Source organism: Python bivittatus, unplaced genomic scaffold, assembly GCF_059951505.1.
Source record: "Python bivittatus isolate LINGU-HERP-01145 unplaced genomic scaffold, Pbiv_v1 ctg000470_np1212, whole genome shotgun sequence".
NCBI classification, from domain to species: domain Eukaryota; kingdom Metazoa; phylum Chordata; class Lepidosauria; order Squamata; family Pythonidae; genus Python; species Python bivittatus.
In genome coordinates, this window is record NW_028277065.1 from 2,814,170 (window position 1) to 2,838,425 (window position 24,256).

Genomic DNA, 24,256 nt, shown 5'->3' on the forward strand with positions numbered 1-24,256 from the left:
TGATGTCATAAACTAGTATTCAGCTGTACAAGATTCTCAAGGAATAGCCTTCTTTAAATGTGGGTGTGGGGAGACCTCATAGCTGGTAGTGGCATCATGAGTTTCCTGGGAATCTATAAGCACTAGCAGTTTTTGGAGGGATATGAGACATACGTTCATGGAAACACGGTCTCCATGAGTGGGAGGTAATTTTTAGATAGGATAAAGGAAGAAGCACTTTAGCCATCTTTTAAAGTTAAACGAACATAGTGCCCTAAGCCAAACCACCATCTTGTGAAAGAAACTGAATTTGGACTGGGACAAGTTTCAAATGGATGGTTATCCAGGATAAAATATGACACATAACTGTAATTAAAATAATACCTCTAATACACAAGAACAATTACACTAAAAACAACATTTGAGCATTTAGAGGGAATAGAGATTGCAAAGTTACACTGCTCCTGAAGATGTCATGCAAAATAAGTTGGGGGCATCTGGTAAGTAAAATGTTACTATAATATTTTTATGCACAATTAGTGTTAGGGCAATACATGCAGAGACATTCACTTAGGGAAGCTGCTGAGACTGGGCTTTCCCCCAGGCATTGGGGCCAGTTGAGTGGAGTCCCCTTTTAGTTATTTTGTTGAGGTGCTTGGTCACATTTTGTATTAAATATTGTACATGTTTTAATGTTATATGGTTGTGGGTTTTTTTTTTTTTCCTGGTTTATTTGTTGTTTTCTGCCCAGAGTCACATTGTTTGAGTTGGGCAGCCTTATTAATCTTTCAAATAAATAAATGAATGTGTGTATCAATACAAAAAAAAAAAGATCCTGCATAAATTCATTAATTCATAAATACAGCTGTTCACATAACTCAGCAAAGCTAGCTTTGCGAAATGTTTCATCAATGTACAAGGACTTCTTAAGATGGAGGGCTAGAGATTAGGAATGAACTAAAAGCAAAAAGCAGAACTGTACTTGTTCCAGTTCCAGAATCAATCCATTTGTAGATCCTACATCCACTTCAGTTTTTTTTTAAATCTCTACATCTGTAGAATTAATCTGCCTGTAGATCCTACATCCACTTCAGTTTTTTCCCCCCATCTGTAATTAGGTCCCTGTGTACTTGCTGTGTCTTCTGAGAATTTTGGTTCTTATTACTGTTATATTGTATCTGTGTATTTTGAATATATAAGCAAAGGAAGAAAAGATTCTGAGATATACATACATACATACATACATACATACATACATACTTGCTAAGTTCTTCTCTTCAGAGTTGGTACATACATAATCTATAGATCTTCCTTGACTAATACAGTAAGCACTGGAATGAATAGTTCCTTCTGGTGGATGTATAACAAAATGACCGAAGAATGTTTTTTGATCCCATGAGTTGTAAGAGGTAAGGAAAATGAATGAGCTTAAAGAATTTAAAGACACCCTGTTACAATGGAAAACAAGAGCAATAGTTATAAATATATTTAGATTATTGATATTCTACAGACAATGTCAATATAATTTTCTGTGATGGAGGTAGTAATCATGGGAATATGAAATATCTAGAAGCACTGATAAATTGCTGATAATGTTCTCTCTCTCTCTCTCTCTCTCTGTGTGTGTGTGTGTGTGTGTTTGAGTGTGTATGATTCATCAATGTTTTTCCAAGCCTGACTGTCATGGATAGGATAGACAGACAGACAGACAGACAGACAGACAGATAGATAGATAATAGATAAATTTATTTTAGGTGGAACAGATGTACCTTATGCTTCCTATATGGTACCATAAATGGGGATATAATTTGATCTGATTACAGTTTTGATCTGAAATATCTCCTTGACCCTATAAATCTAGGCAAAATGCTATTTGCTCTGGTTTAGAAAAAATGGTATGAAATTGAAGAAAAAGATGCTAAAATTAAGTGTTGAAACAAACACTAAATACAAATTTCTCAAATTGTCATATTTCAATGCTAGAGATGGTTTGTGACTGTGCATTGCTGGGAATGAACTAAAATGGTGATCATCACTGGGAGATTGTAAACACTTCAGGGAAGAAAAAAACACTATGAAAAATAAATATAACACAAAATCTTCTGAAGAAGTTGCATTGGGATCCTAACTCACTCTAGCATGATAATTACTCCACTGATGGTATGTAACTGTTGTTGTTGTTAGTTACCATTATCATCATTCATCATTATTCTTACTTTTGATTATGGCCTAGATTTATTTGTCTACATAGAAGATGGATTTCATGGACAGTGATTCATATATGCATTTTTTTTTAAAGGCTAAGAGCAAAGAGACAGAAGAAAGATCAGGGAACTTAGCTCTAAATCAGGAACATTTACACTGATTATCACTGAATTATAACACTGAGACTATTGAGTCAAATGAGCCTTTAAGCCATCTCCTCATTAGGGGTAAGATGTGTACCACAAATGTCCCAAGAAGTAACCCTTCCATGGACTAAGACTGTAATCCTATATCCACTTAGATGATAAGAGTGCGAAGGAAATAGATGGTGCTTCACTATAAACCAATGGATATCTTTTCAGAATTACCTCAGAAGAAGTTTGTTTTGCTTTTTGTTTTAGGAATTCATCTGTACACTTCATTTCTTCCTCCATTAAAATTAAACCTGGCCTCTCATTGAGTTAGGGGGATGTATCACTTTTTTTTTTTTCTTTTGCTAAGCAAAATATAGACTGGCTTCATATCGCACATCTGGGCTGCTTACTGAATCAACCCATTTCATGGGTTTCCACAATACATTAAATAATAGGACTGTGCAAGTCTTTGAGGAATTGCTTTAGTTTGATGACGGTCAAACAAAACACTCAATTGGAACTGCAAACCAATCCAGTCCTCTTGTTTCTAGGAGCCAAGAGCAATGATTCACTTTGCTTCCCTCTGTTTCACAGACCCTCCTTAGTATCCTTCAGGTGTTTGAAAATGCTGGCAGATGCTAAGAGTAGACTGTGAGACAATGGCCCTGCTCATTAAATCCACTGGCACTTGCAAAAAGTTAAAGAGGCACCTGCTTTTGCAAATGCCAGAAGCTGCTAAGAGAACTTTGCAGTTTCGTCATAGAATCCTTCCTCTCTTGAAAAAGCTGGAAGAGCCTTCTACAAATATGTGGTGCCTAGGCGTAAGCTTTGAAAGTAAAGGAGACAAAAAGGAAAGAACAGTAAAAACAGGAGATACAAAGAGCTTCATTGAAAGTCAAGTGCTTTAAAGCTAGTCAAAGCTGCCATACATAGGGTTATTGACTAATACATTTAAAAAATACTCTGGCTTCAAGAAAGATTGATAAAATCAAAATTAATTAATTTTAGCATGTTGTGTTAATGTAGTCCTCTGTTCCTTAACTAACCTGGATGAATATGACATAGAAGTCTAGCCAAAATTTCAGTAATTTACAATTGTGCTGAAATGTTCACACATTTTGTTTATCTATTATATGCCATAAACATAACTATAAAATTGCGAAGAAAAGAACTGGAAATGTCAGTATTGCATCTATCTGTCTGTCTGTCTGTCTGTCTGTCTGTCTGTCTGTCTGTCTGTCTCTGTCTGTCTGTCTGTCTATCTATCTATCTATCTATCTATCTATCTATCTATCTATCTATCTATCTATCTATCTATCTCTGTGTTTCAAAAACACATAAAAGAGGAACTAGATATCTAGTGCAGTGTTTATCAAGTTCCTTTCATACAGATAATTTTGATCAACAGTGAATCTGTTGGCCCAATTGTGGAATAAAATGGACAATGTATATTCTAAGTGGAGTGGATATGCTTTCTTGTGAGAGAAAGACTCAAGTTTTTTTTAAAAGGTGATAGTAAAAATAGGCAGGGCTAGACAGATCAGATTCTCAATTATAACTAGGGACTTTATTCCCATGCATAATTATATCATATTGTATATCACAGTGAACATAATGGATGTTATCTGTATTTGTAATCAAATTCTAATGTGTCACTTTACTCCCATGGCAACATAAAAACAAAGATGTATCATATATATTCAAAAATTGGCATCTCGGTTCATAAAGCAGAAAAGCAAAAGTGCACTGAAATAATAAATCAAATTTTCTACACATCAATTTTGAAACAAATGTGCTGGGATCAAAGACACAACAGTAACTATGATTTACAATTAATATGGTTTTGCAGATACAGTTATTTGAACATTCAGAAATGGAAAATCAGACTCATGTAACTGAATTCATTTTGTTGGGATTTGGAGAACAACAACTTCTTCAGACTCCTCTGTTCTTATTGTTTCTTCTCATTTATGCTGTGACTATGGCTGGAAACATCCTCATTATTCTGCTGGTTGTCACAGATCATCACCTTCATACACCTATGTATTTTTTCCTTGGGAACCTCTCATGCTTAGAAATCTGTTGCAGTTCAAATATCTTGCCTAGGGTGCTTTCCCATTTTCTTACAGGACCTATGACTATTTCAATCAATGCATGCTTTGTGCAAGAATATATATTTGGTTCTTTGGGAGCTGTGGAATGCTGCTTATTATCTGCAATGTCTTACGACAGGTACTTGGCTATATGTAAGCCATTACATTATGTCACCATGATGAATGGCAAGTTGTGTCTCCAGTTGATTGCCATCTCTTGGATAAGTGGCACTTTTGCAAGCAGTTTGATCGTTATCATAATGTCCAAACTTGCTTTCTGTGTTAGCAATACAATTGATCACTACTTCTGTGATACCCTTCTAGTTATAGAACTATCTTGTAGTGATACGTACACATCAAAACTGTTTCTCTACATTGTTAGCTCTATAGTCACTTTTCCTCCTTTTACACTGACTTTAACAACATATGTTTATATCATTGCAACTATAATGAAAATCCCTTCTACCACAGGGAAGCAGAAAGCATTTTCCACCTGTTCTTCTCATCTCTTGGTAGTCACTATTTTTTATGGCACACTGATGAGCATCTACGCAATACCAAACACCATAAAAGTGAGTGGTCTTCATAAAGTGTTCTCTGTCATCTACACCATCCTAACCCCTATGCTTAATCCTATTATATATTCTCTGAGAAATAAAGAAGTGAAGGTTGCTTTTAAAAGATTAATTTCACTGATTTTTGTTCAAATTCATAAGAAAAGTAAGTTTGGAGCCAGTTTGGCATAGTGGTTAAGGTACTGGCCTAAAAACCAGGAGGCTGTGAGTCCCATTTTAGGCACAAAGCAGCTGGGTGACTTTGGGCCAGTCACTCTCTCTCAGCCCAACCCACTTCACAAGATTGTTGTTGTGGGGAAAATAGGAGAAGGAAGGAGTATTAGGTATGCTTGCTTCCTTGAGTTACTTATAAAGTAATAAAGGCAGGATAAAAGAATCTTTAAAAAAAGTCAGATTTAAGAAAAGCGAGCTATACTAGTTTCTGATACATACTTTCAAAGAGTTATTTTTAATTGATGGGGAATGTGCTTTTTACTGATGTATTTTCATTTCATAGTTGCTATGTAAACATTTGTTGTCTGTACTTCTGTATGGAATGGAATTGTACGATCATTAGTAATGATAGTACACACTATATATAAAATCATTAATAAAAGTAAATTAATTGATTTAACTTTATCTGGTTAGTTGTAAAGTCTGCATACTCATTTAAAAGTATGAATTATATTCAACATGCAAAACTTTCCTTTAACTATCCTACTAAACTTATTCACGGTTCAGTTTTTCACCCATCTGAAAATCCATCTGCTTATTTCATCCCTTCTCAACTGCTCAGAATGCATGGAAGCATATGAAGATTTGCAAAAAGGCAGAAATCTACTGTAAACGTAGATTGCATAAAAAGCAAGTTGGAAAAGGAAGCGTTCACACAAAAAGAATAAGAAAGATCCTGAGGGGGGTGGGGAGAGATTCAGAATTACAGATGTAAAACAAATCCACCACAAATTTTATTGGTCTCCATATAGTAATTAGCTGTTCATTTCTCATGGGTTTTCTCATGTGGCACAAACAAGCAACAAACATAATTTTACCCCTTAACCCAAACTGTGTAAAATAACATTTTAGCACTTGAAAAATGGATGGATGAATCACAAAAATATAGCCTTTGAATGCAGCAGGTACCTGCCCCTTCATTGCTACTTTATCTAGGGCAGTAATTCAGACTAGATTAGATGCAGACTAGGCAAACTTTTGACTGGCTGTGCAAAGTTCTTGATGGCTGCCTAAAACCAAAATTGATTATTTTCCAACCACAATTCTTACAGTTCTCTTTAGTAAGATTTGTTGAGATTAATAGGATGGGACTGTAAGGATTCCAGAAACTGAACTATTTTCAGAGTAGAACCAATATACATCTATGTACAGAAACTTTCTGTTTTTCTTTATAACAACATTGCTATGATCCAGAAAGGAGGCAGTTCTCTTCATCGATAAAAGCTGGAAGCTGGAAGTCTGCAGCTGGTTTTTCATATCATGGTCACCTGTATCTTTATCAGTCTGGAACAGGCTGTTTTACAATTCTGTAGTAAATTCAGGCTTTATTATTTAAAAATGACTAAATCTTTCTCTACTTCTTTTGCCCACTTCCTGGATGCAATGGAACAGTTGTGATGGCATATAATTTGCACTTTCATTAACAGTAAAAATAACTATCATCAAAACCTCATCTTATACTATTACCATCCATTGATGGTGAGACTACTGAACCTTTCAACTGAAAACTTCAGAGAGAATCAGATGCTCTCAAATTGGACCATACTCTGGAATGGTGCTTTCTCAATTCTACCAAGAAATTATATTATATTACTAATAGCCACATTAGCACAATTTGATAATTTCCTTAACATTTTGGGAAGGATGGAAGGGAACTCATACAGTTTCAAATGACAGGCAACTTCCACTTGCTCCCTACATTGACCTCCTGGCTGAGGACTCTAATATCACAGAAGTACCCCAAACTTGAACACATGGGTTGGAAGGGTCCTTGGAGGTTAAACACCTAGCTTGAAGTCTTCATAGCTTCCATGGTGATCTCAGCGAAAGCTCCAAATTAAGTATAATTAGGAAGGTCCTGTCACTTTCGCAAAATAAGCACCTTAGTTTATACCTTTAAGCAGAACTAAACATTAATCTTCCCCACAATATCTGAGAATGGTAACATATTTCACATTGTCACTCTCTATTTTTATATCAGGTCTGACCAAAGCTTTCCAAAAGGTAGCTGTGCCAGAGCAGTGATTTACTTGTGGTATTGGTCGTAGACTTTGATAATAACTCAAAGTAAAAAAGCAGTGATAAGTGTGAAGCTTATTTTCATTTAATTTAGAATGTTATTTTTTTTTTTTAAATCCCATTCCCATTTTTAACTCCCATCTCCCAAAGGTAAAAATAGTTTTAAAGTACTTGTAATTGTAGCTGTCTCAATACATTTGCAACCATCAGGGAATGTACACCCTCTTGTATATTCCTTCTGTTCAACTCTGGAGAGGGGAGCTAATTAGTCATTCCTCCGTAGGAACTATAGTATGAAACATAAAGAAAGCCTCATATCCAATTAATTGGTGATTTCTTTTTTCCTTTATGTATGCTTTGTCTGGCAATAAACTAGAACTAAATGGAATTTTATCTTCAATCACTTGTTAGAGAAATGGGCTTATAAATCTAGCTACAGTGAAGTTTTCTTGCATCATACAGAAAGAAACACAGTTGGAAATAAAGATGCCCATAATTATGTGCTCAGCCTAACAAATGTATGTCTAACTTTGAAGTTCCATGATGAATGCTTCTTTTTGCTGAGCATGACGTTGTACTGAATGGAAGAAGCAGCAGAATTGCAAATATCAGGAATGTTAGGAACGTAACAAAATGGATTATACAGTTGAGAGAGTTCTGATGAAATGCTATGTTAGCTCCTGAAATACTAGACCAGATATCTGCATTTCTTTATTTGTCATGACTACTCCATTGAAGGTACATAGTTCTTTTGTTCCCTACAAAATGCTATTTTTAAAATACTGCTTATATGTATGTATAAATGATGGGCTTCAGCAAGAACTGTCTAGACTTGCCTTTAGTGAAAATTATAGATTTGAAAATTCAGTGAATTAGTAAATGGTATTGAAACTGAACTGGAAGAATGAGAGGGCACGATACAGTATCATATTCTAAATCAGAAAATCCTAATATCACAGCAGTAAAAACTCAGCTGAATGAAATGCTTGCTTAGATCAAATATCCAGGTTCTGGATAACACAGATCTTTAATATCCTTTGAAATATATTAAAGAGGGGGAGAGAAAAAAAATCAAAGTATACTTCCTTGAACATACATCATCAAGAAATATCATCCATCATAATAGAATTAAGAGGCTACTTATGTCAAATCAGCTTTTAGAACAAGGGCCTGTGTGTGTTTGTACTATATGTGACACATATCTCACAAACCACCACCACCACCACCACCACCACAAAAACCATATATATCTCTCACTCTAATCAGAACTGAGAATCGGGTTTCACTGTGAATAAAATCATGATGAAGCCCCCTTCTGAGGCTTTTGTTGATTTGGTGGTCTGTCTGTTTTTGCAACGAGAACAATATATTATCATTGGTTCTAGATGCAAACCCTTGCACAAAGTTAGTTGCATGACTGAGAAAGGTATTTCTGAATAAACATCAAAGTGTATCTCATTTTGAACCAAAGTTTCTTCATTACTGCAAAAGCATCACTACTTTTATACCATATGAATTTCGATAAAGATTAGTGGTTTGGTTTGGTTTGCTCTGTGTGTGTGTGTGTGTGTGTGTGTGTGTGTGTTTTAATCAGTTCATAAAAACTGCAAGAGAAACCACGTTTTGGGGTATATATGAAGGAATGAATGAGGCTTTTTACAATTTTTTTAATCATTATCACCTGTTTTGAACAATTTCATGAACATATGAATCAGTCAAAATTCAAGGAAAGATGACTCAGGAGTCTGTATCTACTGTATATTTGTTTCCTCTATTTTCACATATTTTGAAAATGAAGGAAAAAAGATCAAATATGATTTGCCATAGTTCTTTTATTTCAGGGGCGGTTATTTCAAAATCCAGAATTAAAAAATAAGACATGCATCAATGAATTCATTCTGCTTGGATTTGGAAATCACAAAACCCTACAGATTTCTCTCTTCATACTATTCTTTCTCATCTACATGGGGACCATGGCCGGGAACCTACTAATTATTCTATTGATTACCATTGATAAACACCTCCACACTCCTATGTATTTCTTTCTTGGGAGCCTTTCATGCTTGGAGAGCTGCTGCAGTTCAAATATCTTACCACAAATGTTATCCAGCTTTATTAATGGAAGCAACGTGATTTTATTCAAGGCTTGCTTTGTACAACATTATTTGTTTGGGTCTTTTGTATCTGTGGAATGTTACCTGTTATCTGCAATGTCCTATGATCGGTACTTAGCGATATGCAAACCGCTCCATTATGTCACCATGATGAATGGCAGAAGGTGTTTCAGGCTGATTGCCTGTTCTTGGTTTAGTGGTTTTCTGGCAACTGCAGTAACCCAGTTTATCATGTCTCAGTCAGCTTTATGTGGTAATAAAATTGATCATTTCTTTTGTGACACCTTCCCCATTATAGAATTATTTTGTGGTGGCACTCATGCCTTCAAACTGTTCCTTTATGTTTTAAGTTCTATATTTACTTTTCCACCATCTATATTAACTCTAACCTCTTATGCTTTCATCATTTTAGCCATAATAAGGATGCCTTCTACTAGACGAAAGCAGAAGGCATTTTCCACTTGTTCTTCTCATCTCTTGGTGGTGACTATTTTTTATGGGACACTGATGAGTATCTACGCAATACCAAACACCATAAAAGTGAGCGGTCTTCATAAAATGCTCTCTGTCATCTATACCATCCTAACCCCCATGCTTAATCCTATTATATATACTCTGAGAAATAAAGAGGTGAAGGATGCCTTCAAAAGATTTATTTCCTTCCTCTTTCTTCAAATTTATAGAAAAACCAGATATTAAAACAGTTGAATGTGTCATTTTCATGCCATTCTACAGATAGGATTTCAGCGTGTGTTTTCTTAATCTGATAGGTTTCATTTTTCATTTTCAGTGAGTGTCAATACCTATAAAGACCTTTGGAAGGAAACATTTTCATTTGTAAAGATAAATAATCATTTTTTGTGTGTGCAGAAAACAGTTATTAGCTATTATGTATTTTGAGTTTGCTAAATGGATTGAACTTTTTATTTTTTTATAATGCTTGTTTTTATTCACTTCTTGTTTTATTCAATTGCTGTGCACCACCCAGAGTCACTTTATGTGAGATGGGGGGTATATAAATGTAACATATAAATAAATTTTAAAAAGTACCGATAGATTCTAAATCAAAGGATACTTCTAATATTTGGAGAAAAGTATTTGACTACATATCTACAGTATACATATCTATACTCAGTCTCCAAATTTGGTTTGTCATCTCTCAGTAACAAGATGGGAGAAATATTTTTGTAAGTTATATACAGAGAGTCCAGTCCTATGATCTCTTTCAAGGAATTAAAAGGTAAAGAGAAAGTGTGGTTGACCCAATTTTCCTAAACCTGATTAAAGTATTTTAGTATTTATAAAGGCACACATCCTAGGTCTCACAAGATGAGAGTGTTTAACGGAGGAGACCTGGAGTGCACCCACTCTGCTGGAACCTACTGGGCAAGTAGAAATGATTAGAGACAAGCGGTCCCTCAGATATCCAGGCCATATGGCATACAGGGCTTTATAGGTAATAACCAGCACCTTGAATTGCACGTGGAAGCCAAATGGCAGCCAATGCAGCTCATGCAGCAGTTGCTTACACAGGGACACATGGAGAGGGGCCCATTACTCTTTGTGCCACTGCATGTTGAACCAAGCTGTAGCTTCCAGGTGGTCTTCAAGGACAGCCCCATGAAGAACACATTGTAATAATCCAATCATGAGGTGACCAGGTCATGACTAACTGTTTGAAAGATACTCCTATTACTCATAATACCCTATTACCGTAGGATGAGGTATCATCAATATGCAGATGATACCCATACATTATACAGCTCCATCCTGGGTGACTTTAGTGATGCTGTGTCCACCCTCTTCTGGTGCCTGGAGGCTGTGGGGGTCTGGATGGGGCACAACAGGCTTCAACTGAACCCAGGTAAAACAGAGTGGCTGTGGATTGGAACCCTCTCTGTATCCAAGAACTTACCGTCTTTGGTTTTGGATGGGTTGCAGTGCCCAGACACATCTGGCGTGTAATCTGGGGGTCCTCCTGGACTCATGACTCCTGCTTGAAGAGCAGGTGGCAGTTATAGCCAGGAGGGCCTTTGCCCACTTTTGTGTGGTGTGCCAGTTATGCCCTTTCCTGGATCTGGAGGCTCTCCAGTCAGTCACTCATGCCCTGGTCATCTCTCAGGTAGACTATTGCAATGTGTTCTACATGGGGCTACTCTTGAAGAGTATCTGGAAGCTACAGCTGGTTCAAAATGTGGCTGTGTGGACAATCTTGGGTGCCCTAAGGATGGCACATATAACAGTTTTACTGTGGGAGTGGCACTGGGTGCCAGTTTACTTCTGGGTCCAATTCAAGGTGTTGGTTATCACCTTTAAAGCCCTACTTGGCATGGCTCTAGGTTACCTGAGGGACCATCTCATCCCATTACATCAACCCGTCCCACCCGGTCAGGCAGAGAGGGCATGTTGCGGATCTTGTCAGTGAGAGAATGTTGGCTGGTGGGGCCCAGGAGGAGAGCCTTCTCTGCCATTGCCCCCACCCTTTGGAATATTCTCCCCTCAGAGGTGCAGCGGGCCCCTACCCTCCCAGCTTTCCACAAAGGATTAAAGACCTGGCTCTGCCAGCTTGCAAGGGGAGATAAAAGCTCTAATTGTCCCTGGGGGTGGTTAGTGCCCTGATGACACTCCCTGAGCTATTCATCAATTTCCATCATTCTTGGAATTTATTTATTATTAAGATTGTTTTTATATTGTATTTTAATTGATTTTATATTTTCTGTAAACTGCCCAGAGTCACTTTTTAACAAGACGGGTGGTGACAGATTTGAGATATATATACAGTGTGTGTGTGTGTGTGTGTGTGTGTGTGCATCACATTATGATTTTTTTTTCCAAAAAGACCAGATTTTGTACTTGGGTTATTAATAAGCAGAACTTTACCTAGGGATGATTTTTCATTCTGCTGTAATCGTAAAGCCCATTTTTTATATATTGACCAGAAAGCACAAAAGAATTGCTGCTATTTTATCCCTCCTTGATACAAGAAAGCTCACTATATACTAGCTGCCTTTAAATTGCTTACAACCATATTTTTGACATCACTTTTTAATTGCATAGAAATAGATTTAGAGAATAAAGACCTGTCACAGAGACCATCCAATCCAGCTTTTTAGGATATGACTTCTAGGTACCTAATTCCATCCTGAATGTACTTCTCCAGTTGGAAGCAGGTCTTAAAAAGGCAGAATCCAAAAGAGGTTAAGAATAATTACTTACTGGTTGAAGCAGAGCTTTCACCCACAAAGCCCATGCACCTTGAACACATTTGATCACTTTTAGATTTATTGCGTATAGGAGTTACTGAACAAAATGACTCAAACTGGGCTTCCTCCTCTGATGCTTCCAAGGAGCTTGTGATGAAGCTAAAATATTGCTAAGCCAGAGGATAATTGATATTGACTTACAGATGAAACATGATGTAGTCTCCACAAATGTAATATCCACAATATATCTTTAATTTTAAAGAACTCCATTCAACAGAATGTGGTGCAACACAGAAAATCCGTTCATACAATGTACACTTCTTACACATGAGTTAAATCCCAACTGCCATTTTATATATCCATAAAATATTCCACACATAAAACCCCCTTCCATTTTATACATGTATACTGTCTGCAAAGCACATAAAAAATACGTATCTCAAATCTCATTCAACAGAAATCCCATTCAGATTTAATGGACATTTCAGCTTTAAGAGACAAACCTCCCCTAATGAATCCATTAAATCTTTCCTTGAGAATAGGATGTTTTAATCCCAGCTATCAAAATTTCTGGAACATCTTTTTATAGTAAAATGTTGTAGAAAGTTTATCTTGTCAGTCAGCAAGAACCTCCTAGAAGAGAGGTTAAAAAACAACACAATTACAAATCTCTTTCATATTTTTTAATGGTTATTTAAGATACTGTCTTTTATTGCTTCACTTTTACTGAATACTGCCCAGAGTTACATCCATGAGATGGGCAGCTATAAAATTTAATTAATATAATAATATAATATAATATAATATAATATAATATAATATAATATAATATAATATAATATAATATAATATAATATAATATAATATAATACAATATTTATTATAATCATCAAGCATAGATGTCAATTCCTAACCATAATGATGCCAGTTTGCCCCTTTATATTTGCACCACAATTTTACAAGCAACTCAGAAACAGAGTTCATTTTGCAATGTTTCAGTATACATTCTACCACTTCCCTCACTCCACTCCATAAATAAGTTTGTGGGTTCCTTTTTTTATATTGTTGCATAAGAACACATGTAAAAACCCATAGTTAGAAATGTAATGGGGCTATATTCTTCCAGTGTTGTATCATAATATTGGGAGCCACTCTGCCGTACAAGAAATGTCCATAATTCTAGGTCAATCAATTAAAAATACTGGGGATATTGCTAACAAGAATATGGGCCTATCTGACAAAAAACGAAAATTCCCTCCCTTTGCTTCTTCCAGGAGATTTCCACCAGCAAGAGAAGAAGTCCCTTCATTCAAGGAGGAACAGCTCTGTATCCAATGTAAGGAATTGTTTCAAGGCACATATCTGTATAAGACAATCACCTTAGAAAGATATTAATAGTACATTCTGGAGCTAAAATTCTTCAAGAGATAATCACACATTTGTTTCACTGAAGTCCTGCTTCTCATGGAGGGCCAAACATTCTTTCACATCCATCTGTGAGCGTGAAAAGCTGATGCAAATCTCTCTCATGGGAGTCATAGGTGTTTAGACTTTTCAAGAAAGAATAAAGTATATTGTTTTGTGCGAACAGGTCACTAATTATGCTTAGTTATTGTTAATTGCTCCCTCTCTAATAAATTTCTCCTGAGTACGGAATCTGCAGGTACTAGCAAAAGTATTCAACATGATCCCAAGGAAACTGGAACATAATATATAAAGGGAACTTTATTTCTAAAAGATACCTGCGTGTACTTATATTTTCAAATATTATGAAATTTGCTCTTTTTCCTCTAAAGAAACGTGAGCATAATTAGTCATTAAAGACAACATGATGATTCCCAACTTTCAAATATCCAGAATGGGTGAAGTTTGTTTATTGTGCTTTGTTTTTAGCTAAGCACTGCTGTGCATTACATGAATAAAAGACTGTTGCATTCACAACTGATTGTTAGTTTGAACTAGCAAAACCAGTGTGATAAAACTAATTCTGGGACTGAATAATATTAGAACAAATTGAATATTTATACTTGAAATTCTGGGTCAAATTTTTCCCTCCATAAGTAAATCATAACTACACCAATGAAGGTAGGTTATATTTTACTGGGTTTTTTAAAATAAATTCTTTATTAAGAAAATTAAGTGTACAGAAATGATTTCTTTCAGATACAACTAGTGGAAACAATAATCTATGAAACTCAAAATTCAAGGTTCAAGGGGATAATATTGAAATTATAAGAATAAAGAGCTAGAAAGACAGTTGGCAATTATATTTTAAGTCTGCAAACCCAATATTTCTATTAAAAATTTGATAGTAGTTGAATTTTTAGCAATTCATTCAGACCACATGTCCATCAGAAGGACTAATATTTCGTCTCCTCTCATATTTTGCACTTATATTGCTAGTGTATTCAATTGTCCACAAAATGTCCACAGTATAGCTGTGACTTCCCATTTCTATCTGGCATTGTTTCCATTTCTACCAAATAGGCAAGCTATGAATTTATAAGGACACTAATAAAATAATATCTCATAAAGGAGAACTTGATAAGATTTTCTTACTAAATCTCTCTTTTGGAAAAAGAACCCTCACAATATATTGTAAGCATCTGTTTTATGTGATTCTTGATTTTCTGGTTCATAGAACTTGGAAAATCCAGTTCTATGAACCAGAAAATAATGCTGACATAGCAGAAAGAAAGAAAGAAAGAAAGAAAGAAAGAAAGAAAGAAAGAAAGAAAGAAAGAAAGAAAGAAAGAGGGAGGGAGGGAGGGAGGGAGGGAGGGAGGGAGGGAAGGAAGGAAGGAAGGAAGGAAGGAAGGAAGGAAGGAAGGAAGGAAGGAAGGAAGGAAGGAAGGAAGGAAGGAAGGAAGGATCAAGGATCAATTAGCTGAATCCTTCATAAAGAAATTTCATAGATATCTTGCTTAGACCAAATTTAATTTCTTTTCTGCCCCATGTGAATTTGGGTGAATGCAAATGCACTTTTAAAAATTCAGTTTGTTAGAGAAAAAGAGAGAGTGTTGGCAAAGATTTTACAGGTGTATCAATCACAGAAGTAGAACATTTGAAGAAACACGTGTCAGCCTTCTAGAGCTATATTTCTGTCATTAGCACATATTTGGAAATGTAAGACAAAAGTATCAGTATGATTTGCCATAGTTCTTTTATTTCAGGGGCAGTTATTTCAAAATCCAGAATTAAAAAATAAGACATGCATCAATGAATTCATTCTGCTTGGATTTGGAAATCAGAAAATACTACAGATTCCTCTCTTCCTGCTCTTCTTCCTCATCTACATGGGGACCATGGCTGGTAATCTGCTAATTGTTCTACTAGTTGCCCTTGATCAAAACCTCCACACCCCCATGTATCTTTTCCTTGGGAATCTTTCATGCTTGGAGGCCTGCTGCAGCTCAAATATCTTACCACATATGTTATCCAGCTTTATTACTGGAAGCAATGTGATTTCATACAAGGCTTGCTTTGTACAACATTATTTGTTTGGGTCTTTTGTATCTGTGGAATGTTACCTGTTATCTGCAATGTCCTACGATCGGTATTTAGCAATATGCAAACCGCTCCATTATGTCACCATGATGAATGATGGAAGGTGTTTCAGACTGATTGTCTGCTCTTGGATTAGTGGCTTTCTAGCAAACACTATTACACTGGTTATCATATCCAAGTTAGATTTCTGTAATAATAGAATTGATCATTTCTTTTGTGACACCTTCTCAATTACAGAATTATTTTGTGGGGACACTTATGCTTTAAAACTCTTTCTTTATGTTTTATGTTCTATATTTACATTTCCACCATCTATATTAACCCTAACCTCCTACACTTTCATCATTGTAGCCATAGTGAAAATGCCTTCTACTATAGGGAAACAGAAGGCATTTTCTACCTGTTCTTCTCATCTCTTGGTAGTCATTATTTTTTATGGCACCCTGATGAGTATCTATGTGGTACCAAACACCAATAAACTGAATGGGCTTCATAAAGTCCTCTCTCTCTTTTATACTATCTTGACTCCCATGCTCAATCCTCTTATATACAGCCTGAGAAATAAAGAGGTGAAGGATGCCTTCAAAAAATGTATTTCATTCCTCTTTCCTTAAATTCATGGAAAAACCAGATATCAAAACAGTTGAGTGTGTTCTTTCCTTGCAAATGTTTTCAAGATGTGTTTGTCATTCTGTAGCTATGACATCCTTTCTAAAGAAACTTTGTAAAGACAAATTATTAATTTTTGTGTACCGAAACTGTTTTTTTTTTTTTTTTGAACTAAGACTCCTTTTGTAAACTCTGCAACCAATTACTTGCAATTTGTAACTCTCTTGGCTTTAGGGTTATTGAAATAGGAAATCAATGTTTCTGCTCTTTCTTTTTTCTCTAACAATATTCCTACTAGTCTTCCTTAGAGTGAGGTAGAAGTAGAGTTAGAAATGGATAGATAAATACAGAGAGATAATAATAGGCATAATAGATATTATATTGTTTATTTTATATGATAGCACATAATATACTACAGTAGAGTTTTATTATATAAACCAAATAGCTAGTGTGGTGTAGGGGTTAAGATACTGGATCAGGACAGGGATACCCCATATTCTAGTCCTCTCCTATGTCCCAAATGTGGCTAGGTGACTTGGGCTATTCATTCTCTCTCAGCCCTAGGCTGGAAAGTTGAACATGTCAGGTTCGGTCAGCACGGGGCTTCAGGGAAGCTCGCAGCCAGACCACGCGGAATCCACCGGCGGTAGCTAGCGGGGAAAAGAGGAACTGAAAGCGCCGCTAATTAACGGGCCACCTGCGCCCAGCCAGACCGGAAAACCGCAGCGGAAGCTTTTAACTATAAACTGATAACGGCGCGAGCCAGCAAGGAACGGGGCCGCAGGCAGCGAAACAAGATCGCAACGCAGCACAGAACCCGCGGGCTTGCACGTAACAGGGAGGAACCAACCCAGCCGGAGGGGGACTGGCAATCAAGGACAATAGACCCTGACCGATCCTGCCATCATGAACAATCAAGGGGGATTATTGGGGGCCCATAATCCGCAGCTGCAACGTGATCGCGGGGCGGGAAAAAAGCGCGGGAAGGGGGGATATATAACAAGTGATGCAATTGTACCAAGCCAGTCCTGGCTTTGCTTGTGACTACTACGTTACGCATGAGTAAACCTTCTTTGTGAACCACACGTGTCACGAGAGTTTCTCTGTCAAACGGGGCAAACCTTACAGAACATTCATGGAATGCTCCTAAATAAATAACTACTTGTATGCCTATTAACAGTTACGTCACCTTGTTTTAATTAACAATTTCATTGTTCATAGTATTGGCTCTTAAATTTATGAACTCGAGTATGGGTCAGTGACCATAATAAAACTGAATCCATGTGTGCTTCTAATTGTTCTGTTATCTACATAAATATATGGTTCAAACATACATGCCAGTTCCTAACTGTTATGATACTAAATGATGAAATATAGCATCACATCTCCTTGCAAGTTTGCCCCTTCAGATTTGTATTGCAACATTGCAAGCAAGTCAGAGGCAAAGTTTATGTCGCAATGTTGCATTGTATATTTCAGCACTTCCCTCATCCCACTCCATGGATACATTTGTGTGTGTGTGTATGTGTGTGTGTGTGTTTAAATTAGTTTCAGAAGAGCACATGTAAAAAGCCATAGTTGCAAATCAGCTGTGGCTATATACTTCCAGTTTTGCAAAAGGGGGGGGGGGTTTCACACTGCAAGAAATGGCCATAATTATGGGTGAATCAATCAATTCTAAATACCTGGGATATTGCTTGCAAGAATATGTGCCTATCTGACAAAATCAAAATGTTCCCTCTTTTCCTTCCTCCTGTAGATATCAACCAAAAAAAGAAAAAGTCCTTCCATTCCAGGAGGAAGAGTTCTGTATTCAAAGTAATGAATTTTATTTCAAGGCATAGACGTATCTGTGTAAGGCAATTACATCAAACAATATATTAAGGATACATTGTGGAGTTAAAGATGTTCATGAGATACATAATCACACATTTCTTTCCTTGAAGTCCTGCACCTCATGGAGGGCCAACTTTCTCCCACATCAATCTGTTAGGATGAAGAGTTGATACAAATCTCTCCCTAGGCTCACAAGTTTTTAGTCTTTTTGAGATAGAAGCAAGTTTACTGTTTTGCTGAAATAGGTCACCAATTACACTTAGTTGTTGTTAAATTCTCCCTCACCAGTAAATTTCCCCTGAGTACAAGTAATAGCAAGTGTATTAAGTATAATGCCAAGGAAACTGGAACAAAATTTATAAATGAAAATTATGTCCAAAATCTGTTTGGATCTATATTTCAAATGTTATGAAAGCTGTTTCAGGAGGAAAGAAAGATGAGCATAATTGGGCATTAAAGATAACATGGTGATGTGCAATTCTCAAATTTCAAATATCGATAATATATGAGGTGTTTTTTTATTTGATTTGTTTTTACTTGAGAGGTGCTCTGCATTAAATAAACAAAACAGTATTTTAATCACAATTTGTTGTTAGTTTGGTCTGGCAAAAACAATGTAATAAAAAAAACTCTAAGGGTGAATAACAGAAGAAATTGAATGGTGATTCTTGAAATTAAGGTTGAAATATTTCCCTGTATAAACAAGTCATGACCACACTGATGAAGGTACGTTACATTTTACTTTTTTTCTTGCAAAATTCTATGGCTAAAAAAAAAAAATTAAGTGTTCATAATCAAATTCTTTCAGACACAGGTGCTAGAAACAACTATCTGTTAAACTCAAGATTGAAATGTTCAAAGTCAGTGCCAGAAAGAACGTAGGGTCATTTTACTGTAATTTTGGAAATCCAATACTAATTTTGTCAGGTTAAAGTAGTAGAATTAAATATATATATAGGCTACATCTTACATAGGCTACATCTTACTCTAAAAGACCAATTTTTCTTCTCTTTTCATATTTCATACATATATTATTTTGTATACATTTATTTTATCTTCTCTCTAAGGAAAATAAGTCATTAAATAAATAAAAAGTCATTGAATTTTTTTTTTAATGAAACTTCCAGCATTTCACTTTATAACATTTGCTTATAGCCTGCAGAAATATATTCTAGAAATGACCATGCATAATAGATAGATAGATAGATAGATAGATAGATAGATAGATAGATAGATAGATAGATAGATAGATAGATAGATAGATTTCCTGGATGTCTAAGAAAGAAATTTCTTAGATATCTTATTTAGAATCAATATAGCTTTTTTTCTGCACCATATGCAGTGGGCTTAATGCAAACACACTTCTTATCAATTCATAAAAGCAAAAGAGAAAGAGGGAAGGAGGGAGGGAGGGATATAGAGAGAATTGGCAACATTTTAAGAATGTTTCAATCACAGAAATAGAACATTTGAGGAAAGAGAAATAAGGCTTCTGAAGGTTTATATTTTTCTTTCATTATCACATATTTTGAAATCAGAGAGAAAAATATCATTATGATTTTCCACATTATTTTTCCCAGGGGCAGTTATTTGAAACTACAGAATTAAATAATCAGACATTTATCAATGAATTCATTCTGCTTGGATTTGGAAACCATCAGATCTTACAGATTCCTCTCTTCCTACTGTTCCTCCTCATCTACATGGGGACCATGGCTGGAAACCTACTCATTATTCTACTGGTTGTCCTTGATCAACACCTCCACACTCCCATGTATCTTTTCCTTGGGAGCCTTTCATGCTTGGAGAGCTGCTGCAGCTCAAACATCTTACCACGAATAATATCCAGCTTTCTTACTGGAAGCAATATGATTTCACTCAGGGCTTGTGCTGCACAACATTATTTGTTTGGTTCTTTGGGAGCTGTGGAATGTTACCTGCTTTCTGCAATGTCTTTTGATCGCTATTTAGCGATATGCAAACCACTCCATTATGTCACCATGATGAATGGCAGAAGGTGTTTCAGACTGATCACCTTCTCTTGGATTAGTGGTTTTCTGGCAACTGCCATAACACAAATGTTTATGTCCCAATCAGTTTTGTGTGGTAATAAAATCGATCATTTCTTTTGTGATACCTTCCCAATTATAGAATTATTTTGTGGGGACACTTATGCTTTAAAACTCTTTCTTTATGTTATAAGTTCAATATTTACTTTTCCGCCATCTATATTAACCCTCACTTCTTACAGTTTCATCATTGTAGCCATAATGCGAATGCCTTCCACTATGGGGAAACAAAAGGCATTTTCCACCTGTTCTTCTCATCTCCTGGTAGTGACTATTTTTTATGGGACACTGATGAGTATCTACGCAATACCAAACACCATAAAAGTGAGCAGTCTTCATAAAGTGCTTTCTGTGATCTACACCATCCTAACCCCCATGCTTAATCCTATTATATATACTCTGAGAAATAAAGAAGTGAAGGACGCCTTCAAAAGATTTATTTCCTTCCTCTTTTTTCAAATTTATAGAAAAACCAGATATTAAAACAGTTGAATGTGTCATTTTCATGCCATTCTACAGATAGGATTTCTTCTTGTGCTATCATAATCTGATAAGTTTCATTTTTCATTTTCAGCAAGTGTCAAGATTTATAAAGGCCTTTGTAAGGAAACATATTTCCATTTGAAAAGATAAATATTTGTGTGTTTGTGTGCAGAAAACAGTTATCAACTAGTTATTAAGTGTTCAATATGCTAAGTTGATTTAAATTTAAAATACTTTGGAATAGATTCAGAATTATCTTGCTTTCTTATTATTAAAACAGGTAATTAATGTTTGCATTTTGTTTTTCTTAAGTCTGTGTCTCTATCTGTGTGTGTGTGTGTGTATCCAAATATTCTCACACATGAGATGCCTGACTCGGAATGAGATTACCCACTTCCTAGTCCTCCCTTGGGTACCAAAGATATCTTGACAATTTGGGCCAATTGCTTTCTCTCAACCCTTTAGTGGAAAATTTGAATATATCTATCTACCAACCTGTGATGGACCAGTGGGTACATTTTAGTCCACACCTTTCAAAGAAGAGGCAGTGGATTAATTTGGGCTGACAATTATTTGTGTTATAAGGAGACTGAACGTAGGAGATTTCCTTCAACAAATCTTTTATCTCTCCTCAGCATAAATACAAAAAAAAAAAAAAAAGTGTAATAGTATAACTAAGGTTTGAATTTACAGAATGTGAAGAACAGTCTAAACACACTGTTTAGGAAAATAAAATAGAATTAGTGATGAACATTATTGGAGAGCAAAGAGTGTTTTTATTTTTGTTTTTAAAGACTGGTGACTATGGCTGGTACGAAGAAAGATTGTTTACCTTCAGAGAGTGTGCTAGGGCTAAATAAATTCCATTGTGCCCTATTCAGTGACTACATACAGTCTTGTGAGAAAGAAAGTACACCCTCTTTGAGTTATATGGTTTTACGTATCAGGACATAATAAAAATCATCTGGTCCTTAGCAGTTCAAGAATAAAGTATATTGTTTTGTGCAAACAGGTCACTAATTATGCTTAGTTATTGTTAATTGCTCCCTCTCTAATAAATTTCTCCTGAGTACAGAATCTGCAGGTAATAGCAAAAGTATTCAACATGATCCCAAGGAAACTGGAACATAATATATAAAGGGAACTTTATTTCTAAAAGATACCTGCCTGTACTTATATTTTCAAATATTATGAAATTTGCTCTTTTTCCGCTAAAGAAATGTGAGCATAATTAGTCATTAAAGACAACATGATGATTCCCAACTTTCAAATATCCAGAATGGGTGAAGTTTGCTTATTGTGCTTTTTTTTTAACCAAGCACTGTTGTGCATTACATGAATAAACCACTGTTGCATTCACAACTGATTTTTAGTTTGAACTAGGAAAACCAATGTGATAAAACTAATTCTGGGACTGAATAATATTAGAAGAAATTGAATGTTTGTACTTGAAATTCTGGGTGAAATATTTCCTACTATAAATAAGTCATGACTACATCAATAAAGGTATGTTATATTTTACTAGGGTTTTTTTTACTAGATTCTTACTAGATGTGTTAGTAAAATTAAGCATACATGAGTGATTTCTTTCAGACACCATCAGTGGAAACAATAATCTATGAAACTCAAAATTCGAGATTCAAGGAAGTAATATTGAAATTATAAGAATAAAGAGCTGGAAAGTCAGTAGGGGGAAGGAAGGAAGGAAGGAAGGAAGGAAGGAAGGAAGGAAGGAAGGAAGGAAGGAAGGAAGGAAGGAAGGAAGGAAGGAAGGAAAAAATCAATTTGTAAGAGGAAAAGAGAGAGAGCTGGCCAAGATTTTACAGTTGTATCAATCACAGAAGTAGAACATTTGAAGAAACACGTGTCAGCCTTCTAGAGCTATATTTCTGTCATTAGCACATATTTGGAAATGTAAGACAAAAGTATCAGTATGATTTGCCATAGTTCTTTTATTTCAGGGGCAGTTATTTCAAAATCCAGAATTAAAAAATAAGACATGCATCAATGAATTCATTCTGCTTGGATTTGGAAATCAGAAAATACTACAGATTCCTCTCTTCCTACTCTTCTTCCTCATCTACATGGGGACCATGGCTGGTAATCTGCTAATTGTTCTACTAGTTGCCCTTGATCAAAACCTCCACACCCCCATGTATCTTTTCCTTGGGAATCTTTCATGCTTGGAGGCCTGCTGCAGCTCAAATATCTTACCACATATGTTATCCAGCTTTATTACTGGAAGCAATGTGATTTCATACAAGGCTTGTTTTGTACAACATTATTTGTTTGGGTCTTTTGTATCTGTGGAATGTTACCTGTTATCTGCAATGTCCTACGATCGGTATTTAGCAATATGCAAACCGCTCCATTATGTCACCATGATGAATGATGGAAGGTGTTTCAGACTGATTGTCTGCTCTTGGATTAGTGGCTTTCTAGCAAACACTATTACACTGGTTATCATATCCAAGTTAGATTTCTGTAATAATAGAATTGATCATTTCTTTTGTGACACCTTCCCAATTATAGAATTATTTTGTGGGGACACGTATGCTTTAAAACTCTTTCTTTATGTTATAAGCTCTATATTTACATTTCCACCATCTATATTAACCCTAACCTCCTACACTTTCATCATTGTAGCCATAGTGAGAATGCCTTCTACTATAGGGAAACAGAAGGCATTTTCTACCTGTTCTTCTCACCTCTTGGTAGTCACTATTTTTTATGGTACACTGATGAGTATCTATGCGGTACCAAACACCAATAAACTGAATGGGCTTCATAAAGTCCTCTCTCTCTTTTATACTATCTTCACTCCCATGCTCAATCCTATTTTATACAGCCTAAGAAATAAAGAGGTGAAGGATGCCTTTACAAAATGTATTTCATTCCTCTTTCCTTAAATTCATGAAAAAATCAGATATCAAAAGAGCTGAATGTGTTATTTTCCTGTAAATGTTTTCAAAAGGTGTTTGTCATTCTATAATTATGACATCCTTTCTAAAGAAACTTTGTAACAATAAATTATTAATTTTTGTGTATCCAAAATGATTTTGAACTAGGATTCATTTTTTAAACTGTGGAACCATTTAATTGTGATTTGTAACACTCTGAAATAGATTCAGAATTCTCTTGGCTTTAGGATTACTAAAACAGGAAATTTGTGTTTCGGTTCATTTTCTTTTTCCCCCCAACAATATTCTTACTAGTC

The 24,256-nt window shown here is 35.6% G+C and overlaps 5 protein-coding genes across 5 annotated transcripts; all 5 read left to right on the forward strand.

The window, feature by feature from the left end:
• The first annotated feature begins 4,299 nt into the window (after window positions 1-4,299).
• Window positions 4,300-5,157, forward strand: LOC112542768 (olfactory receptor 1M1-like). The gene has a single exon (XM_025176402.2). It carries the CDS (start codon window positions 4,300-4,302, stop codon window positions 5,155-5,157), a length of 858 nt encoding a protein of 285 aa, XP_025032170.2.
• A 4,271-nt stretch (window positions 5,158-9,428) lies between these two features.
• Window positions 9,429-10,031, forward strand: LOC148215615 (olfactory receptor 6C4-like). Its single transcript, XM_088143085.1, has one exon. The coding sequence runs from the start codon at window positions 9,429-9,431 to the stop codon at window positions 10,029-10,031; it is 603 nt and encodes a 200-aa protein (XP_087999211.1).
• Window positions 10,032-16,077: 6,046 nt separating this feature from the next.
• On the forward strand, window positions 16,078-16,656 carry LOC148215616 (olfactory receptor 11L1-like). The gene has a single exon (XM_088143086.1). It carries the CDS (start codon window positions 16,078-16,080, stop codon window positions 16,654-16,656), a length of 579 nt encoding a protein of 192 aa, XP_087999212.1.
• Window positions 16,657-20,436: 3,780 nt separating this feature from the next.
• On the forward strand, window positions 20,437-21,039 carry LOC112542769 (olfactory receptor 2G3-like). Its single transcript, XM_025176403.1, has one exon. The coding sequence runs from the start codon at window positions 20,437-20,439 to the stop codon at window positions 21,037-21,039; it is 603 nt and encodes a 200-aa protein (XP_025032171.1).
• Window positions 21,040-23,369: 2,330 nt separating this feature from the next.
• On the forward strand, window positions 23,370-23,948 carry LOC148215617 (olfactory receptor 11L1-like). The gene has a single exon (XM_088143088.1). It carries the CDS (start codon window positions 23,370-23,372, stop codon window positions 23,946-23,948), a length of 579 nt encoding a protein of 192 aa, XP_087999214.1.
• Window positions 23,949-24,256: the final 308 nt, after the last annotated feature.